Source organism: Bison bison, unplaced genomic scaffold (genome assembly GCF_000754665.1).
Source record: "Bison bison bison isolate TAMUID 2011002044 unplaced genomic scaffold, Bison_UMD1.0 scf7180017864134, whole genome shotgun sequence".
NCBI classification, from domain to species: domain Eukaryota; kingdom Metazoa; phylum Chordata; class Mammalia; order Artiodactyla; family Bovidae; genus Bison; species Bison bison.
Window position 1 is genome coordinate 1,934,325 of NW_011494706.1, and position 20,036 is coordinate 1,954,360.

Sequence of the window (20,036 nt, forward strand, 5' to 3'; positions counted from 1 at the left end):
ATGAGACATGCATTCAAGGTCCATCACCTCTGATCTCAGGAGAGAGAGAGCAAACACATCTCTTCAATTCAACAGGCATTATCAAGAATCTGTATTTGAGTCCACAAAAGGCTTTCTTCATTTTCACACATGTGCATTCACAATAGTAAAATAAAGATTTATAGAAATGTTTACCATAAAGGGCCTTTAACAGGGCCACTTGCTTTTCAATTGAGGAATCTGACAAGAGACAAATTGACGTTAACCACACATTCCACTGATGGTGTGATGAATTCAAGGAGATTACTCTTCTATCAGAAGACACTGGCAGCTGAATCTACTCTAACCCCAGTGATCTAAAGTCAGTTTTCCACAAGCACTGAGAACCTACTGAGTACCCTGAGCCTTCTTGTTGCTTGTGAGTTTGGATCCTTGGGCAAGGAAGCACTTAGCTAAGGTTGGTTCCTGTTCTTGGTGGTTCAGATGGATCTCCCTCCCTCCGTGGGCACATGTGTGTTAGTGAGGTGAGGGCCAGAGTCGCGCCCCAGGAGATATATCCCTTTTAGAGTGGAAATCTCTGCTCACAGAGCAAGAGAGACTGGGTGCTCTGAGCACCAGCTAAGAGCCTGGGTGGGAGTGTATGTGTGTGGGTTGCCCAGAGAGACAGGGAGGGACGACTGCCCATCTCACCAGCATCCCGTTTGCCCATCAATCCAAAGAACTGCTGAGGCTTGGGTCTCCGAGCGATTCTCTGCAGAAGATGCTCAAAGGGCTCGGGCATTTCCTCCTAGAGGACAAACACACGGATTATCGGGCCTGAAGGCAACCAGTTCGAGGCACTGGGATTCCGGAGTGCGTTCCAGCCTTGGGCAAATCCTGGCAGTGGGGCCAGGCCAGGATTAGAGAACCAGCTCCGAGGAGAAAGGAAGCCGAGCTTCCTCAAGCCTGGGCGCTCCCCTCTCTCCACCCCTCCCCGCCCAGTTGCTGTCCTGCACCTCCGCCTCCTGCTAGCCCAGCCTTGCCATTAGCGGGACGCGCAGTGCCTCCATGCCCTGAGAGCGCTTTCCGTTCTTTGCTCCCAGCACCCGGACCCTCACTCAGCAGCCTCTCAGCTACCGGATTTTGTCTCATCTCAAGCGCTGGCTTCGGCGACCTATCACCGCCCTAAATGCACACAGGTGTGTGTGGCGGGAGGAGGAGAGGGACTGGCCGGGGATGGTAGGTAAGGTGACAGCGCTTTAGAAGCGACTAGCAGTGCGTGACTCTCACTGTTCCCGCTGCATGTGGGTCCCTCGCGCAAACAGCCTGCGAGCAATCTAAAGGAAAACTTGCGGCTATGTCTTCAGGTCAGTAAAATAGAAGTCAAAGCCGGAAGTTAGCTTCCCACCCACCTGCGCCTCTCCAGGCCCCCAGCAACTGGCCACTTGCCCCTGCTTTTGCCTGCGTCGGACGCGCTCTCCTCTGTGTCTGCCCAGCGTTTCCAAACGCCAGGCCCTTTTGCAGAGGGATGAAACCTTGTGAGGTTTCCAGTCTTGTGAGGATCCCGGGATTCTTAGGGAGGGTATTATTCCTCCAGAGAGTTCCTGAGTCCCGACGATGGAGAGGAAACTTGGTTCTTGGTTGCGGGACCCAGGGGAATGACGTTCCTTTACAAGCCCTCGCAGCGCGCCCCACTGCCTCTGGCTGTGATCCCGGAGCCCGCTAGGGTAACTAGGATGCTATCGCTGGGGGTGATGGTGGGATGGTGGTAAGTGACAGCTCCTAAACCCGTGAAGAAGGGCGCAGGCCATCTAGGGAACGGGTCTCACCTTGATCTGGTCGCTGTCGGACCAGTCGGACCAATAATTGAAATCATCGTTGGCTCCGATTTCTTCTGCAGACAGTTGAGTGGAGATGAAAAAAATCACTGCCAAGGCCACGAGGATTTTCATGTTGGATTTCTGGGAAGAGTAGGGAGAAAAGGCAGAGGGGGAAAAAAAAGAATTTTGATTCCACGATAGTACTCAGGGCAGATTGAAACAAGACAACCCACCTAAAGGGCTAAAGTCCTGCATGTGCACGTTAGGAAAGAAAAGCCCTAAAAGCTTCTCAAATTCCCTTCTTCCTAGACCCCAAATCCCCAGCTTCCAACCATCAATCCATACCTTCAAGCCAGGAGGCTGTGCGGGTGGAAGACAAGGAGGGATAAAGCACTTGGGATACCCGTTTCCTCGCAGCTCCCTAGTTGTCCCCCCGGGTGTTTCCCCGCTGTCCGCAGCAGCCGCCCATCCAGCCCTGCTAGACGCCGCCTCCGAGCGGTGCGCGGTGCGGAAAGCGCGCACTACAGCGCGCGGGCACTTACCGCAGCTGACCCGCCCGGGAGGTTCCTCTGCTGGTCTGAGCACTCGCGGGGCGCTGCGCACTCTCTCGGTCGCAGCAAGGATGGAGGAGGTCAGCAGTGCGCTCTTTTGCCTGCTGGCTGCCGCGCGGTATTTATCCCAGGCTCGCCGAGTCTCGGGACCCACGTGACGCGCTCCCCACGCGACTTTCTGCTCAATATTTAATTAACCGCCTCCTCTCCTTTCGCTTGCGTCTGATTGAGAGTTTCCGAGACGGTAATCCGTCGGTGCGCATAACATCTGGACCCAATTGGGTTCGAAATGACGCAATTATAGGAATATCGAGTTCTCGCCATCCAATACCCAGCGGCCTGTCTTCTTCCGTAGGCATATCTGACGCCCCCTCCCCTCTTTCTTCGGAACGAGGTTCCATGACACCTAAGATTACTCATCAAAGCAAAGTGACTCATTCCTCGGACTTAGGCAACTTTTTCGTGCCATGAGAGGATAAGTTGCACTTCTAAGGATGGCCAAATAACTTCAGATATTAAAATATTGTCGGAAATCAGGCTAAGAAAGGAGAACTCCAAATGGGGGGGGGGGGCGCATTCCCCCCTATTTCCGTCTGCAGAGTATCTTAAGTGTTTCTGAGATACAACATCTTTCTGTGAGCAGAACAACCTTCTCTCAAACCAACTAGAATACTGGCGTTTTTTTTGTTTTTGTTTTTTTTTGTTTTTTTTTTCAGTAATACAAAAAGACTTTCCAGTCCCATAGGATTTCAAAGGATGAAAGATTTATTTTACATTTTGGAGACGCGGGCATTTAAACGTAGCATTGAACGAAGAACTTTCATATCAGTGCCATTTTAGGATATCTTTTGTTCCAAGCTAGCTATAGTTACCTTCAAGAAACCCCTAAGATATGTATAGGCTCATTCCTGTTTGTCACTAAAGGTCTCTTAAGATCCTTCATAGATTTCTCGTGTGTGTAATAAGTGTAGTGAAGATGTTAATTGGACAGTCATTATCAATACAAGGCTATTAGGCAAATAGCTTCTGTACAGATATCACAGGTTTTCATGAGCCCATGGTTTGCCTTGTAAACTAATGACTGTTGTATCTGGGGTGGTGTTGTGTTCTCCCCTTTCCTTAGTAAACACTATGTTTTCCAGTTGATTCTGATGTTCTTAGTATAGTGCATAAAGGAAATAATTTATTGCAACTGACTTAGAGCCAAGATATTTTTCTCTATTATTTTTTGTTCTTTCTTAAGTGACCCTGATGTTTGAATTTTTGTGTGTCTATCTCATTTCTTTATGCCTAGCCTCACACCAGGAGGCATTCTGTTCTTTCTCTTTATATGGAAAATTATAAACTTGTACAAAAGTAGAGAATCATCCACTTGAAACAATTTGCAAGTTTCACTTTGTATTTCCCCACAACTCAGATTATTTCAAAGCAAATCTCAGACATAATTTCAACTCTAAATATTTTGTCATGTCTATACAAAGGATAAAAAAATAAAAGAACTATGCTATTATTCCACCTAAAAGCAACATAAAATAAAATAATTCTTTATATTAATGTCCAGTGTTCAAACAGTCCTCATTGTTTTATGGGTCCCTCCCCCATACACTTTACTAGTTGATTTTAGAATTGTAACAAAGTTTATAAATTGCAATTAGTTCACCTATCTCTTAAATCTTCCCTAATCTATAGTCCTCTCTCTCTATTTTATAGATAAGAACTGCTCAGTATAGTGTCCTGAGTTTGGGAGTTTGCTGATTGCCTCCTAATGGTTTCTTTTAACTTGTTCCTCTGTTCTATTTCCAGTTAATTGGTATTTGTATCTAGAAGTTTAATGTCATCTTGGTTTGCTTTTTTTGACAAAGTTACTCTGCATGTGGTGTTAGGAAGCACATGATATCTGGTTGTTTCTCCTTTTGAGAGTTAGCAGCTGTTGCTGACCATTTTGGATCCATTAACTTAGTAGTACTTACAAAATAGTGTTACTATGATTTTAAAATTCACTTTTTATTTATTATTCAACCTATTCCTTCAATATAAAAATTTTTCTCAACAATTATGTAGTTACTCTAAGACATGGCTAATAGGAAAGATAGGATAAGTGCTTGATTACTTCCTTTTACCAATTATTAAAATAATGAGTTGGTAAATTAATACATTCAAATATGGCCCTCCCCCCTCCAAATTTAGTATCATTATGACCTCATTTATTTAAACACAATTGAAGTATTTCCATTCTTCAAAGAAAAATAGAAGGCCTCCTTTTTTTTACTTTAAAAAATTTATTTATTTATTTTAATTGGAGGCTAATTACTTCACAATGTCATAGTGGTTTTTGCCATACATTGACATGAATCAGCCATGGATGTACATGTGTCCCCCATCCTGAACCCCCCGCCCACCTCCCTCCCCGTCCCATCCCTCAGGGTTGTCCCAGTGCACTGGGTTTGAGTGCCCTGTTTCAAGCATGGAACTTGGACTGGTGATCTGTTTCACATAAGGTAATATACATGTTTCAATGCTATTCTCTGAAATCATCCCACCCTCGCCTTCTCCCACAGAGTCCAAAAGTCTGTTCTTTATATCTATGTCTCTTTTCCTGTCTCACAAATAGGGTCATCATTACCATCTTTCTAAATTCCATGTATATGCATTAATATACTGTATTGCTGTTTTTCTTTCTGGCTTACTTCACTCTGTATAATAGGCTCCAGTTTTATCCACCTCATTAGAACTGAGTCAAATGCATTCTTTTTAATAGCTGAGTAATATTTCATTGTATATGTGTACCACAGCTTTCTCATCCATTCATCTGCCAATGGACATCTAGGTTGGACATCTGGGACATTCCATGTCCTGGTTATTGTAAACAGTGCTGCAGTGAACATTGGGGTACATTTGTCTCTTTCAATTCTGGTTTCCTTGGTGTGTATGCCCAGCAGTGGGATTGCTGGGTCATATGACAGTTCTATTTCCAGTTTTTTAAGGAATCTCCACACTGGTCTCCATAGTGGCTGTACTAGTTTGCGTTCCCATGAACAGTGTAAGAGGGTTCCCTTTTCTCGGCACCCTCTCCAGCATTTATTGCTTGCAGACTTTTTGATAGCCATTCTGACCAGTGTGAGATGGTACCTCATTGTAGTTTTGATTTGCATTTCTCTGATAATGAATGATGTTGAGCATCTTTTCATGTGTTTGTTAGCCATCTGTATGTCTTCTTTGGAGAAATGTCTGTTCAGTTCTTTGGCCCATTTTTTGATTGGGTTGTTTATTTTTCTGGAATTGAACTGTGTGAGCTGCTTGTATATTTTTGAGATTAATTCTTTGTCAGTTGCTTCATTTGCTATTATTTTCTCCCATTCTGAAGGCTGTATTTTCACCTTGCTTATAGTTTCCTTCATTGTGCAAAAGCTTTTAATTAGGTCCCATTTATTTTTGCTTTTATTTCCATTACTCTGGGAAGTAGGTCATAGAGGATCCTGCTGTGATTTATGTTGGAGAGTGTTTTGCCTATGTTTTCCTCTAGGAGTTTTATGGTTTCTGGTCTTACATTTAGATCTTTAATCCATTTTGAGTTTATTTTTGTGTATGGTGTTAAAAGTGTTCTAGTTTCATTCTTTTACAAGTAGTTGACCAGTATTCCCAGCACCACTTGTTAAAGAGATTGTCTTTTCTCCACTGTATATTCTTGCCTCCTTTGTCAAAGATAGGGTGTCCATAGGTGTGTGGATTTATCTCTGAGCTTTCTGTTTTGTTCCATTGATCTATATTTCTGTCTTTCTGCCAGGACCATACTGTCTTGGTGACTGTAGCTTTGTAGTATAGTCTGAAGTCAGGCAGGTTGATTCCTCCAGTTCCATTCTTCTTCCTCAAGATTGCTTTGACTATTTGAGGTTGTTTGTATTTCCATACAAACTGTGAAATTATTTGCTCTAGTTCTTGATAGGGATTACATTGAATCTATCAATTGCTTTGGGTAGTATACCCATTTTCACTATATTGATTCTTCCAATCCATGAACATGGTATATTTGTCCATCTATTTGTGTCATTTTTGATTTCTTTCATCAGTGTTTTATAGTTTTCTATATATAGGTCTTTTGTTTCTTTAGGTAGATTTATTCCTAAGTATTTTATTCTTTTCATTGCAATGGTGAATGGAATTGTTTCCTTAATTTCTCTTTCTGCTTTCTTATTGTTAGTGTACAGGAATGTAAGGGATTTCTGTGTATTAATTTTATATCCTGCAACTTTACTATATTCTTTGATTAGCTCTAGTAATTTTCTGGTGGTGTCTTTAGGATTTTCTATGTAGAGGATCATGTCATCTGCAAACAGTGTGAGTTTTACTTCTTCTTTCCCCAGCTGGATTCCTTTTATTTCTTTTTCTTCTCTGATTGCTGTTGCTAAACCTTCCAAAACTATGTTGAATAGTAGTTGTGAGAGTGGGCACCCTTGTCTTGTTGCTGACTTTAGGGAAAGCTTTCAATTTTTCTCCATTGAGGATAATGTTAGCTGTGTGTTTATCATATATGGCTTTTATTATGTTGAGGTATGTTCCTTCTATGCCTGCTTTCTATAGAGGTTTTTTTAAAATCATAAATGGGTGTTGAATTTTGTCAAGGACTTTCTCTGCATCTATTGAGATGATCATATGGATTTTATCTTTCAATTTGTTAATGTGGTGTATCACATTGATTGATTTCTGAATATTGTAGAATCCATGCATCCCTGGGATAAAGTCTACTTGGTCATGATATATGATCTTTTTAATATGCTGTTGGATTCTGTTTTTTAGAATTTGTTGAGGATTTTTGCATCAATGTTCATCAGTGATATTGGCCTGTAGTTTTCTTTTTTTGTGGCATCTTTATCTGGTTTTGGTATTATGGTGATGGTGACCTCATAGAATGAGTTTGGCAGTTTACCTGCAACTTTCTAGAAGAGTTTGATAGAGTTTGATAAGATGGGTGTTAACTCCTCTCTAAATTTTTGGTAGAATTCACCTGTGAATCCTTCTGGTCCTGGGCTTTTATTTGTTGGAAGATTTTTGATTACAGTTTCGATTTCCATGCTTGTGATATGTTGATTAAGATTTTCTGTTTCTTCCTGGTTCAATTTTGGAAGGTTATACTTTTCTAAGAATTCATCCATTCCTTCCAAGTTGTCCATTTTACTGTCATATAGTTGCTGATAGTAGTCCCTTATGATCCTTTGTATTTCTGTGTTGTCTGTTGTGATTTTTCCATTTTCATTTCTAATTTGGTTGATTTGATTCTTCTCTCTGTTTTTCTTGATGAGTTGGCTAATAGTTTGTCTATTTTATTTATCTTCTCAAAGAACCAGCTTTTAGTTTGTTGATTTTTGCTATAGTCTCCTTTGTTTCTTTTTCATTTATTTCTGCTCTGATTTTTATGATTTTTTTTTTTCCTTCTACTAACCCTGGGTTTCTTCTTTTTCTAGTTAGAAGCAGGGCTCCTTCTAATCAGTGCTCAAATTATCCCATTTCCTGGCCAGAAGAAGAAAGGTGATCATAAGGTGTCTTTTCAAATTGACTCCTGAGGTGTGATATGCCTTAAACAGGCTTTGATGGCTTTCTTGGTTTTAGTGAGACAGGATATTCCATGTTTAAGTTGTGTATTTCCTGCCTCAAACCTGCAATTTGAGGCAAACCTTAAATTTGCTTTTAAGGAGCTCTTGTTTCTTTTGCATTAGAAATGAGAATTAGAGACCACAATCTAGGTATTATGGGTGCACACTGCTATGAATTTCTTCATTGTTTCAGGAGTTTTTCAATGAATAGAACTGAAAATGTGTGTGTGTGTGTGTGTGTGTGTGTGTGTATGTTTAAAATCATGAATATATTCTGACACTTTCTGTTCCAATCAAGATATTATCAGGTCTTTCCTTAACATTTTCATTTTTCCATCTTCCTTTCTATGCCAAAAAATCCCAGTTCCCAATGACATCAACATCATTACTCAGTTGCTTTATCTCAATACATGATGCCAACATAATCAATAATATGATTGTTAGAAACATACTAAGAGTTTTATTGCATTTTTTAATTCTTTAGATATATCACACAGGGTATGTTCAGTCAATTTACTGTGTATTAAAATCATTGTAAAACTTCTTTGTATGATTGTGGTATCAACTCTAATATACACGGGTTCATTTCTCACCTTGCTCTTGAGTTTTAGGAATTGCTTTCATTCAAATTATGTAAAGTACATAGTTCTAAACTCAAATATTCGAAACACAATATGTTTAAAGAAGTATAGTTTCAATACCTGTTCCTTCACCCTCTTCCTTCTAGTAACTCTTTCTTTTAGGGTTTTAGTTTATCCTTTTATTCTTTTTATTGTTGTTGTTATTATATTATAAGCAAATACGTATCATATCCCTCTCTGTCTTTTCATACCTAAAGTGGGTCATTTTAGATTATTTTTTTTCAGAGTTGCTGATGTGCTTTATGAAATAACAGTTATTTCACAAATTCTTCCCTGTTAGCTCAATGTAACCAGGTGCATAACTCTGTTCAGATGCTGTATGTTGTATTAATAAATGGGCCACAGTACATTAAAAGAAAAAGCTATTTCATAGAATTGAGTAATGAACAATAATGAGATAAAAATTGATCAAAGAATACATTTCCCACCTTTCTGTGTCATTCATTAATTGCTAACTTAGTGCTCCTAGCAAGGTCATGCACTTATTGATACACTTTCTCCTTGAACATTGCGTGATTTGGGCTATTTATATTCTTTATTTCTTTTATTTGGGATATTTATACTCTTTATTTTATTTCCCCAAACACTGAATTTATTTAAAAATGTCCATATCAGTAAAATACATATGTCTGCAAAGTAGAATGGTGAAAAAGCAAAAAGTAACAAATCAACTTTTGTGTTTTTAAATTAAAACATACAGGAAAATGCAAAGAAAAAATACTGCAATTCATTTTCTCATAAGCTAGAATAAAACAGTTAGCATCTTGATCTGCTGCTTGCAATTTTTAAGGGAAAAAAGTCACCTAATTTTTTTTTTTTTTTGTAAAATAAGACATGTTCTTTTTAAAAAATACAGCAATGCATAAAAGTACAATAATGTGTTTTAAAAATTACCCCAAACTCAGAAATTATCACTCTTAACCTTATTTGAATATACTTCTATGCATATTATAAGTTGAAGAATGTAGCAGTAGTCACAAATAAATAAAAGTTATGAAAGTAGGATGATTCCTACTAGGAAATATTTTTAATAAAAGATAGTCCCTTATATTTTATTTGACTTTAGTAGAAGATAAAAATGAAAAATGTTTCTTCACCACAAGGTATTTTTTCCATAAAAGAATCTATTAATGCTAAAAAAAAAAAAAAAAGATTTGGAAATAAATTTAAGAGACTAGTATGGAACATTTAAAAAATAGATATTTGGAGAGTATCTATTTATTTCTTGTTTTAAAAGATGAGGGCATTAACATCCAAACATCCTCCCATCTGCCTTACCCCCACCTCCTAATTTTTATAGTTATATTATTACTTTAACATTATTCGAGTTTGTAACATTCACAATTATTTTTGCTTCTCTTTCATTAGTTGTCTTCTTTTCATCCTATATCTAAACAGATTTACATTCACCACAATTCTTTTAATTTAGCTTTGCCATTGTCAAGTTTATTTTCAATCATCTTTTATTTGACTGGATGTTGCTGTCAAGCAATTTTTTTCTTCCTCAAGAAGAAATCAAACATATTGCATTCACTGAGTTCTTTCATGCCAGTAAATGCCTCTCAGTGGTTCCCATGCTTGAATGGCATCTTGAATAGTTGTAATATTTTTATTTTGTTTTGTTTTATTTCATTCTATTCTATTTTATTCTATGCTGCTCCCCAAGGACATGTGGAACTTCCTTGACTAGGAATTGAAACTGCACCCCCTGCAGTGGAAATGCAGGTTTGTAACCACTGGACCATGAGGGAAGTCCAGTTAAAATATTTTAAAATTAAATTTCATCTTTCTCAACACTTTATGGACACTTCTTCATTGTCTTGTAGAACTGAGTGTTGTGGAGAATTCTGAGATGGGATAATATTTCCTCCTGCTTAGATGTGATTTGCTGTTTTGCTTAAGAATCTGGAATTCTTTCTTTATCCTTTACATTTAATAGTTCACTTAGGATATGTCTTATTGTTGATCATTTCACATTTAATTTTCTTAGTGTGTCATGAACTTTTTGTTTTGCAGATTATTCTCTGTTCATTTTGGGGAAATTCTATTATATTATGTCTTTGTGAATATACCTTTAAAATGGAAATTCCACTTCAAGAATATTATGATCTTTTTTTTTGGATCATAATATATTTTATTATGTATATAATATTGTAATATGTATATTTCATATCTGCAATATTCTTCCAAACTTCTTTCTTCACTCTTTTCCTTCACATTCACTTAGATTATCTTACCTTTTCCTCTTTCTGTCAGTAATTGACTTTTGTGTCAGTAATTCATCTTGCTGAATCTAAACTGCTTATTATTTCCATAAACATGTTGCATAGTCCCTAATTTGTTCTCACAGACTAGTAATTTCCTTTTTGTCATCTCATTTAATTACTTTATTATTTTATTGGTATAATCTTATTTTATTGAATTTATGTTCTTATTAAGGTGTTCTTGGTGTTAAGTAATTGAGGGAGTTTCATTCTGTTTCCTGAGTTGTGTTTTCTTCAAGTTCAGTGGTAAAATGTATGAGTTTTGAGCCCGTGCTACTGATACAAACACAGGCTTAGCCACTTGCTAGCCGTGTCTCAATTTCCTAATCTGTCAAATAGGATGATAAATAGTACTTACCTCATAAGGTTGCTATGGGAGTTAAATGTGTAAATACACATGAGGAGTAAAGAACAGTGCTCAGCAGATGCAATGAACATTTAACTATTATTATTCTAGCTGGCTATGTGTGTGTGCATGGTTTGCTTTATGTGTCAACCTGGCTAGGGCTATGTTGTCCAATTGTTGGTTAAACGCCAGTCTAGATATTGCCATAAATGTATTTTTTTTTGTATAGATGTGATTAGCATTTGAATCGGTAGACTTTGGGTAAAGCCATTCTTCTATATTGTATGGGTAAGTTTTGTCCAATCAGTTGAAGGTTTTAAGAGAAAAAACAGGTTCCCTAAGAAAGAAGGAATTCTGCCTCCAGACTGCTGTTGGACTCAATACATCAAATTCTTTCTGAGTTTCCAGCCTACCAGGCTGCCCTGTAAATCTCAGATTTCCCAGTCCCCAAAACCATAGGAACTAATTCCTTAAAATGTTTAATTGATTCCTTAAAAACCAGCCTCTCCCTTTCTTTCCTTCTTCACACATACACCCACACATAGCCCCCTGCCCCCCATACCCCCTTACTGGTTCTGTTTCTCTGGAGAATCCTAAGCAGTGTGTAATATATTTGCACAGTTTCTGGGCCATTCTCTTCATCTAGATTTGTTTGGATGATTCTGGACAGAGCAGGCTTGACTGTTTGCCTCTATTTCTTTAATACTGGAGGGTTTTTTCCCCTCTGAGGACTAGGAATATTGCCCTCTGTTCACTTTTGTTAGCCTGAGGAAATAACAGGGGAGGTGAACTTGGATGCGGTATGGTGTGGTCTGAACACCTCATCTCTGCTCTTTCCCCTGAGGTTCTGTGAAGTGTATTGTTCCATGTCAATTCCCTGGATGGAAGGACTGTTCCTTTCTTGCAAGGGGCCCTTGGACTGATTTCTGTGTGCCTGACAGCTTCCCTCCACTTCCCTGAGTGTCAGCTCTGTTCTCTTCCCTGGGGTCACCAGTTTCTCTCAGCCACTTGTGTTCTTCATGTTTTGGAAGAAAATAATGATCTGCCCATTCATATGTAGCATCATTGAGAATTCTCAGACTTCTGTCAATTTACAAACAAAACTCTTGGCAGGTGATGGCAAGGTTAGGGACTCTTGTGGAGCCAGGCAGTGATGGGCCTCTTTGCTCCAGAGTTTTCTGCTTCTTTCATTGGTTACAGGTTCTTGAAGATTAGTGCATTAGTTGGATTGTGACTCTTGATTTGTTTGGTGGCTGATGGTGGATTTTAATTTTTTTTCCTAGGAGTTCATGATTTTTACTTTATTTTGTAGGTGTTAGAAAAGGCCTGAAATAGTACAATGTTCATGTTATCTGACTTGTAAATGTTTGTAGAATTGTTAGATATCATGTATACCACATGGATGCATCAGTTCTTATTCAGTTGCTCCAGCCTCCCTAACTTTAGAAAATCCTCTGGGGGCACTGCTGTTGCTGTAAATCCGATGTGGGGAGAATGTGTTGTCTGAAGGGCAAAGTCCCTTCTCTGCTCCCTGACACACTGGCTTAGCTTTTACCTGTTCTTCACCTAGAAGTCTTGCTGCTATGATCACTTATTTTTTTCTTGTTGCCTCATGGAAATTCTAATGTGTGTTATTAATTTTTCAAGTGTACTTGTGCCAATCACTCTTTTAAATCCTTCCAGCCTCTATTATTATCAGGCTCTGAGTTATTGTGCATTTGCCACTGCATAGGAAGAGACCCCACTCCAGAGGCAAAGGGAGGGTTACAAGTTTCTGCACTATTTGAGGTAGGCTAGAGGGGATTTTAAGCAATTCTACTCAAAACCAGGTAATATAAACATGGTTTCATCAGGGAATACTAATCCCTTGCATCTGCTTTTTTAAAATTGGGGTATAGTTGCTTTATAATGTTGTGTTAGTTTCTGCTGTACCATGAAGTGAATCAACTATATGTATACGTATATCCCCTCCCTCTTGGACCTCCCTCCCACCTCCCCATCCCACTCACCTAGGTCATCACAGAGCACCAAGCTGAGCTCCCTGAGCTATGTAGCAGGTTCCCCCTAGCTATCTGTTTTACATATGGCAGTGCACATACTTCAGTCCCATCCTTCCAATTCATGTTCCTCCCCATTCGCTGCATTCACACATCATACATTCTCTCTGTCTGCTCTATTCCTGCTCTGCAAATAGATCCATCTGTACCATTTTTATAGATTTCACATATATGCATTAGTGGACCTAGAGTATGTCATATAGAATATAAGTCAGAAAGAGAAAAACAAATCCCTTTCATATAAATCTAATTAATTCTTTCTATGTTTCATAACACTGCTTTTTCAAGCATTTAGTTGTTACATTGCTGTCCCTTTGTCCAGAGAGCCACTTTTTATGGGAAACTAATTTTCCTGGTATAGTAAAGTCAGGCTTCCCTGATAGCTCAGTTGGTAAAGAATCTGCCTGCAATGCAGGAGACCCTGGTTCGATTCCTGGGCCAGGAAGATCCCCTGGAGAAGGGATAGGCTGCCCACTCCAGTATTCATGGACTTCCCTGGTGGCTTAGATGGTCAAGAATCCAGCTGCAACGTGGCAGGCCTGGGTTCAATCCCTGGGTTGGGAAGATCCCCTGGAGGAGGGCATGGCAACTCAATCAAGTATTCTTGCCTAGAGAATCCCATGGACAGAGGAGCCTGGTAGGCTACAGTTCATGGGGTCACAAAGGGTTGGACACGACTGAGTGACTAAGCACACACACACACACACACACACACATACACAGTAAAGACAGAAGTGGACACCCTTCTGGAAAAAGGATAGAGTATTTTCTGTACATGCCACAGAAAGAATTAAATCAATAAGCATTTATTTAATGTTTGCTATTTTCTAAGCAAATATGGCATTTGGAATACAGAGATAAATGAGTGATGGGTTTTGCTCCATCAGGGCTCAGGAAGGTCAGGAAGGCAGGATACATAAAAAATGCTGTAACAGAATATTAAGCATTGTATTAACAGAGCATGGACTGAAATTTTCCTAGAGGAAAATTTCCTGGGAGGGAGTAGGATAGAAGGCATTTCAGGAAGAGGGAAGAGCGAAAGCAAAGGCAGAGAGAGGTAAAAGAGCATATTGGATATCCACTCAATGGACATGTGGTAGAGCAAACTCCCAGAAATGGTGAAGGAGAGGGAAGCCTGGCAGTCCATGGTATCACAGAGTCGGACACAACTTAGCAACTGAACTGCACTGAACCAGAGAAGCAGAATCAAGGTGGGAAATGTTGGGGATGGGGATAGGGATTGGGAGAAGTAAAAAAAAATAAATTCAACTGACATTAACTCTTTGTTAGGTGTAAACATCAACAAATTCTATTAGGAAGCAAAGATAACTTCCTTTGGAAGAAGAGCTAAGGTCACATCTATTGTTTTTTCAGCTTATAAGTGCCTGGCCACTGATGATTCTTAAATCAGAATTTTAGGTGTTTGGTGATTTTTTTTAAACTACTTACATATGTAGTAAAGGATAATCATTTTAAAAAATATTAATATTTAACAAATATGTTTTCATTCTATTGCCTCTGGGTGCAGTTAAAAAATTCACAATGTATATACTCACCAAAAGACTGAAGATAACCCTATTCAACATGACTCTGCAGTGTTAAAATAATAAACCAGACTAATAAGTCTACTGAAAATATTCCTAATCAGATATCAATTTTACTAAACTGGAGTCTTAAAGGTCAAAAATTCAATAAAAGTTAGGTATAGCCAGCGTGAACTGTGAAGTTCCAGATGTTCAAGCTGGATTTACAAAAGGCAAAGAAACCAGAGATCAAATTGCCAACATCTGTAGGACAGATGGATGGAATCACTGCCTGACTGTGAAAGACCCACAAATGTCCCGAGCCCACCACCTTCTTCTCAGTCCTTCTCCAGTGTGGAAGGACAGGGAGAGGAAGGATGGTGATGGGAATGAACGTGAAATCTGGAAACACAGAGATACTGCTGTGTCCTCCTGTGGCTCTTTCCAGTCTCTGGAGCCAAGGCAACCTTGCTTCACTGGGGCTGCACTCGGCAGGAGGATGTTTGCTGGGCACCCTCCATAGGAGCAATGCTGCAGGGTCACTGAGTGGAAGGGACTCTATCAGGGTAAGAATGCGGGGGTGGGAATTAGGAAATGGGGCAGGGTCACGCTGGCAATACTCTTGCCTGGAAAATCCCATGGATGGAGGAGCCTGGAAGGCTGCAGTCCATGGGGTCGCTGAGGGTCGAACACGACTGAGCAACTTCACTTTTCACTTTCATGCATTGGAGAAGGAAATGGCAACCCACTCCAGTACTCTTGCCTGGAGAATCCCAGGGACGGGGGAGCCTGGTGGGCTGCCATCTATGGGGTCGCACAGAGTCAGACACGACTGAAGTGACTTAGCAGCAGTAGCCTCAGCAGTTGGATCATAGAAAAAGCAAGAGAATTCCAGAAAAACATCTGCTTCTGCTTTATTGATTATGCCAAAGTTTTTGACTGTATAGATCACAACAAACTGGAAAATTCTTCAAGAGATGGGAATACCAGACCACCTTACCTGTCTCCTGAGAAATCTGTATACAGGTCAAAAAGCAACAGTTAGAACTGGACATGGAACAACAGACTGGTTTCAAATAGGAAAAGGAGTACATCAAGGCTGTATATTGTTATCCTGCTTATTTAACTTATATGCAGAGTGCATCATGTGAAATGCCAAGCTGGATGAAGCACAAGCTGGAATCAAGATTGCTGGGAGAAATGTCAATAACCTCAGATGACACCATCCTTACAGCAGAAAGTGAAGAGGAACTAAAGAGCCTCTTGATGAAGGTGAAAGAGGAGAGTGAAAAAGTTGGCTTAAAGCTCAACATTCAAAAAACCAAGATCATGGCATCCAGTTCCATCACTTCATGGTGAAATAGATGGGGAAACAGTGGCTAACTTTGTTTTTCTGGGCTCCAAAATCACTGCAGATGGTGATTGCAGCCATGAAATTAAAAGATGCTTACTCCTTGGAAGGAAAGTTATGACCAACCTAGACAGCATATTAAAAAGCAGACACATTACTTTGCCAACAAAGGTCCGTCTAGTCAAGGCTATGGTTTTTCCAGTCGTCATGTATGGATGTGAGAGTTGGACTATAAAGAAAGCTGAGCGCTGAAGAATTGATGCTTTTGAACTGTGGTGTTGGAGAAGACTCTTGAGAGTCCCTTTTGCAAGGAGATTCAACCAGTCCATCCTAAAGGAAATCAGTCCTGAATATTCATTGAAAGGACTGATGCTGAAGCTGAAACTCCAATATTTTGGCCACCTCATGTGAAGAACTGACTCATTGGAAAAGACCCTGATGCTGGAAAAGGTTGAATGCAGGAGGAGAGGGGATGATAGAGGATAAGATGGTTGGATGGCATCACTGACTCGATGGACATGAGTTTGAGTAAGCTCTGGGAGTTGGTGATGGACAAGGAAGCCTGGCATGCTGCAGTCCATGGTGTCACAAAGGGTCAGACGTGACTGAGCAACTGAACTGAACTGAGCTGAGCCCATTTGTCTTAGCAAAATGGCCAGCTTGTAACACATCATAGAAATACTAGTTAAAAATTAGGAAATGAATCATTTTGAACTAGATTAGTAATGAGAAGGTACATATTTAGATTCATTGGGTACCCTAAAACAGGGAAGTGTATTTTTCAAAATCAAACTGAGAAACCCAGTTGTGGAGCCATACTTTACTATTTTCTTTCTCTAGGCAGTAGTTTAATAGTTAATGGATCAGACAGTTGACTTTGAACTCTGAAAAGTGTAGTCTACTCGGAACCTGTCCTCCCTGATTACCCAAGTCCTGGGAAGATCTTGCCATTTGGCATCCATGGCCACTCTCTTGTTCTGCTTCCATTTTTAAGAAGTGTGTTTGTTTTTGGTTATGCTAGGTCTTCGTTGCTTTGTGTGGGCTTTCTCTAGTTGCAGGAAGCAGGGACTGCTCCTTGTTGCGGTGCACAGGCTTCTCACTGTGGCGGCTTCTCTTGTGGAGCACAGGCTCTAGGGGCACAGGTCTCAGTAGTTCGGGCACAGGAGCTCGGTAGTTGTGGCTCATGGGCCCCAGAGTGAGGGCTCAGTGGTTGTGGTGCGCAGGCTTAGTTGCTCAGCAGCATGTGGAATCTTCCAGACCAGGGATTGAACCCATGTCCCCTGCATTGACAGGTGGATTCTCATCCACTGCACGACTAGGGAAGTCCTACTGCTTCCATTAATGTCTCTACCTAATGGGTTTTGAACTCATGCTATCTGGTTTCAGAGTCTATGCCACCAGCTTTTATCACTGTGTTGTCTGTGCTGCTGTAGAGTTGGTGTCATTTACGTGCTGAGTGTTTGGGTCAGGGATGACTAAGGGAGATGCTAATCATATATTCCTATTTTCTTGTTGTGTTCAGTTTCTAAGTCGTGTCTGAGTCTTTGAGACCACACAGACTGCAGCACACCAGGCTCCCCTGTCCTTCACTATCTCCCGGAGTTTGCTCAAATCCATGTCTGTTGAATTGGAGATACCATCCAATCATCTCATTCTCTATTGCCACCCCTTTCTCCTTTTGCCTTCAATCTTTCCCAGCATCAAGGTCCTTTGCAGTGAGTTGGCTCTTCACATCAGGTGGCCAAAGCATTTGGTGCTTCAGCTTCAGCATCAGTCCTTCCAATGAATATTCAGGATTGATTTTCCTTAGAACTGGCTGGTTTGATCTCTTGCTGTCCAAGCTTCACTTATGAATCAAATCAAATGTAAGTCTCATTACCTGGATTTCATTGTTTATAATTTCTGTAAAAATACTATCACAGGTCTATAGTATATGGTCAGTCAGTTCAGTCACTCAGTCATGTCTGACTCTTTGTGACCCCATGGACTGCAGCACTCCAGGCCTCCCTGTCCATCACCAACTCCTGGAGTTTACTCAGACTTACATCCATTGAATCGGTGATGCCATCCAACCATCTCATCCTCTGCCGTCCGCTTCTCCTGCCCTCAATCTTTCCCAGCATCAGGGTCTTTTCAAAAGAGTCATCTCTTTGCATCAGGTGACCACAGTATTGGAATTTCAGCTTCAGCCTCAGTCCCTCCAATGAATATTCAGGACTGATTTCCTTTAGGATGGACTGGTTGGATTTCCTTGCAGTCCAAGGGACTCTCAAGAGTCTTCTCCAACATCACAGTTCAAAAGCATCAATTCTTCAGCACTCAGCTTTGTTTATCGTCCAACTCTCACATTTGTACATGACAACTGGAAAAACCATAGCTTTGACTAGACGGACCTTTGTTGGCAAAGTAATGTCTCTGCTTTTTAACATGCTGTCAAGGTTGGTCATAGCCTTTTTTCCAAAGAGCCTTTTTTCCATCTTAATTTCATGGCTGCAGTCACCATCTGCAGTGATTTTGGAATCCAAAAAAATAAAGTCTGTCACTGTTTCCACTGTTTCCCCATCTATTTCCCATGAAGTGATGGGACTGGATGCCATGATCTTAGTTTTCTGAATGTTGAGCTTTAAGCCAACTTTTTCACTCTCCTCTTTCACTTTCGTCAAGAGGCTCTTTAGTTCTTCTTTGCTTTCTGCCATAAGAGTGGTGTCATCTGCTTATCTGAGGTTATTGATATTTCTCCCAGCAATCTTGATTCCAGCTTATGGTTCATCCAGCCCAGTGTTTCTCATGATGTACTCTGCATATAAGTTAAATAAGCAGGGTGACAATGTACAACCTTGACAGACTCCTTTTCCTATTTGGAACCAGTATTTTCTTCTATGTTCAGTTCTAACTGGTGCTTCCTGACCTGCATATAGGTTTCTCAAGAGGCAGGTCAGGTGGTCTGGTATTCCCATCTCTTTCAGAATTTTCCACAGTTTATTGTGATCCACATAGTCAAAGGTTTTAGCATAGTCAATAAAGCAGAAATAGATGTATTTCTGGAACTCTCTTGCTTTTTGATGATCTAGCGGATGTTGGCAATTTGATCTCTGGTTCCTCTGCCTTTTCTAAAACCAGCTTGAACATCTGGAAGTTCATGGTTCAAGTATTGTTGAACCCTGGCTTGGAGAATTTTGAGCATTACTTTGCTAGCATGTGAGATGTGTACAATTGTGTGGTAGTTTGAACATTCTTTGGCATTGCCTTTCTTAGGGATTGGAATGAAAACTATTCTTTTCCAGTCCTGTGGCCACTGCTGCATTTTCCAAATTTGCTGGCATATTGAGTGCAGCACTTTCATAGCACCATCTTTTAGAATTTGAAATAGCACAACTGGAATTCCATCACCTCCACTAGCTTTGTTCATTGTGATGCTTCCTAAGGCCCACTTGACTTCACATTCCAGGGTGTCTGGCTTTAGGTGAGTGATCACACCATCGTAATTATCTTGGTCATGAAGATTTTTTTTGCCACCTCGTCTTAATATCTTCTGCTTCTGTTAGGTCCATAACATTTCTGTCCTTTATTGAGCCCATCTTTGCATGAAATGTTCCCTTGGTATCTTGAATTTTCTTGAAGAGATCTCTAATCTTTCCAATTCTATTGTTTTCCTCTTTCTTTGCACTGATCACTAAGGAAGGCTTTCTTATCTCTTCTTGCTATTCTTTGGAACTCTGCATTCATATGTGTATATCTTTCCTTTTCTCCTTTGCTTTTCACTGCTCTTCCTTTCACAGCTATTTGTAAAGCTTCCTCAGACAGCCATTTTTCTTTTTTGCATTTCTTTTTCTTGGGGATGATCTTGATCCCTGTCTCCTATACAGTGTCATGAACCTCCATCCATAGTTCATCAGGCACTCTGTCTATCAGATCTAGTCCTTAAATCTATTTCTCA

The 20,036-nt window shown here is 40.2% G+C and overlaps 1 protein-coding gene across 2 annotated transcripts in view; it reads right to left on the reverse strand.

Moving 5' to 3' along the window:
• TAC1 (tachykinin, precursor 1) overlaps positions 1–2,599 on the reverse strand; it is a 9,472-nt gene extending 6,873 nt beyond the window's left edge. Inside the window, exons 1-4 of one of the 2 annotated variants that reach the window (XM_010839736.1) lie at positions 2,321–2,599; positions 1,788–1,919; positions 670–766; positions 175–219 (exon numbers count right to left, since the gene is read on the reverse strand). In XM_010839736.1, the coding sequence (XP_010838038.1) occupies positions 175–219; positions 670–766; positions 1,788–1,910 (265 nt within the window). In that variant the 5' untranslated portion in view covers positions 1,911–1,919; positions 2,321–2,599. The remainder of the gene's footprint in view (positions 1–174; positions 220–669; positions 767–1,787; positions 1,920–2,320) is intronic. The other variant, XM_010839737.1, reaches the window with a different exon arrangement.
• Between the last annotated feature and the right edge of the window lie 17,437 nt (positions 2,600–20,036).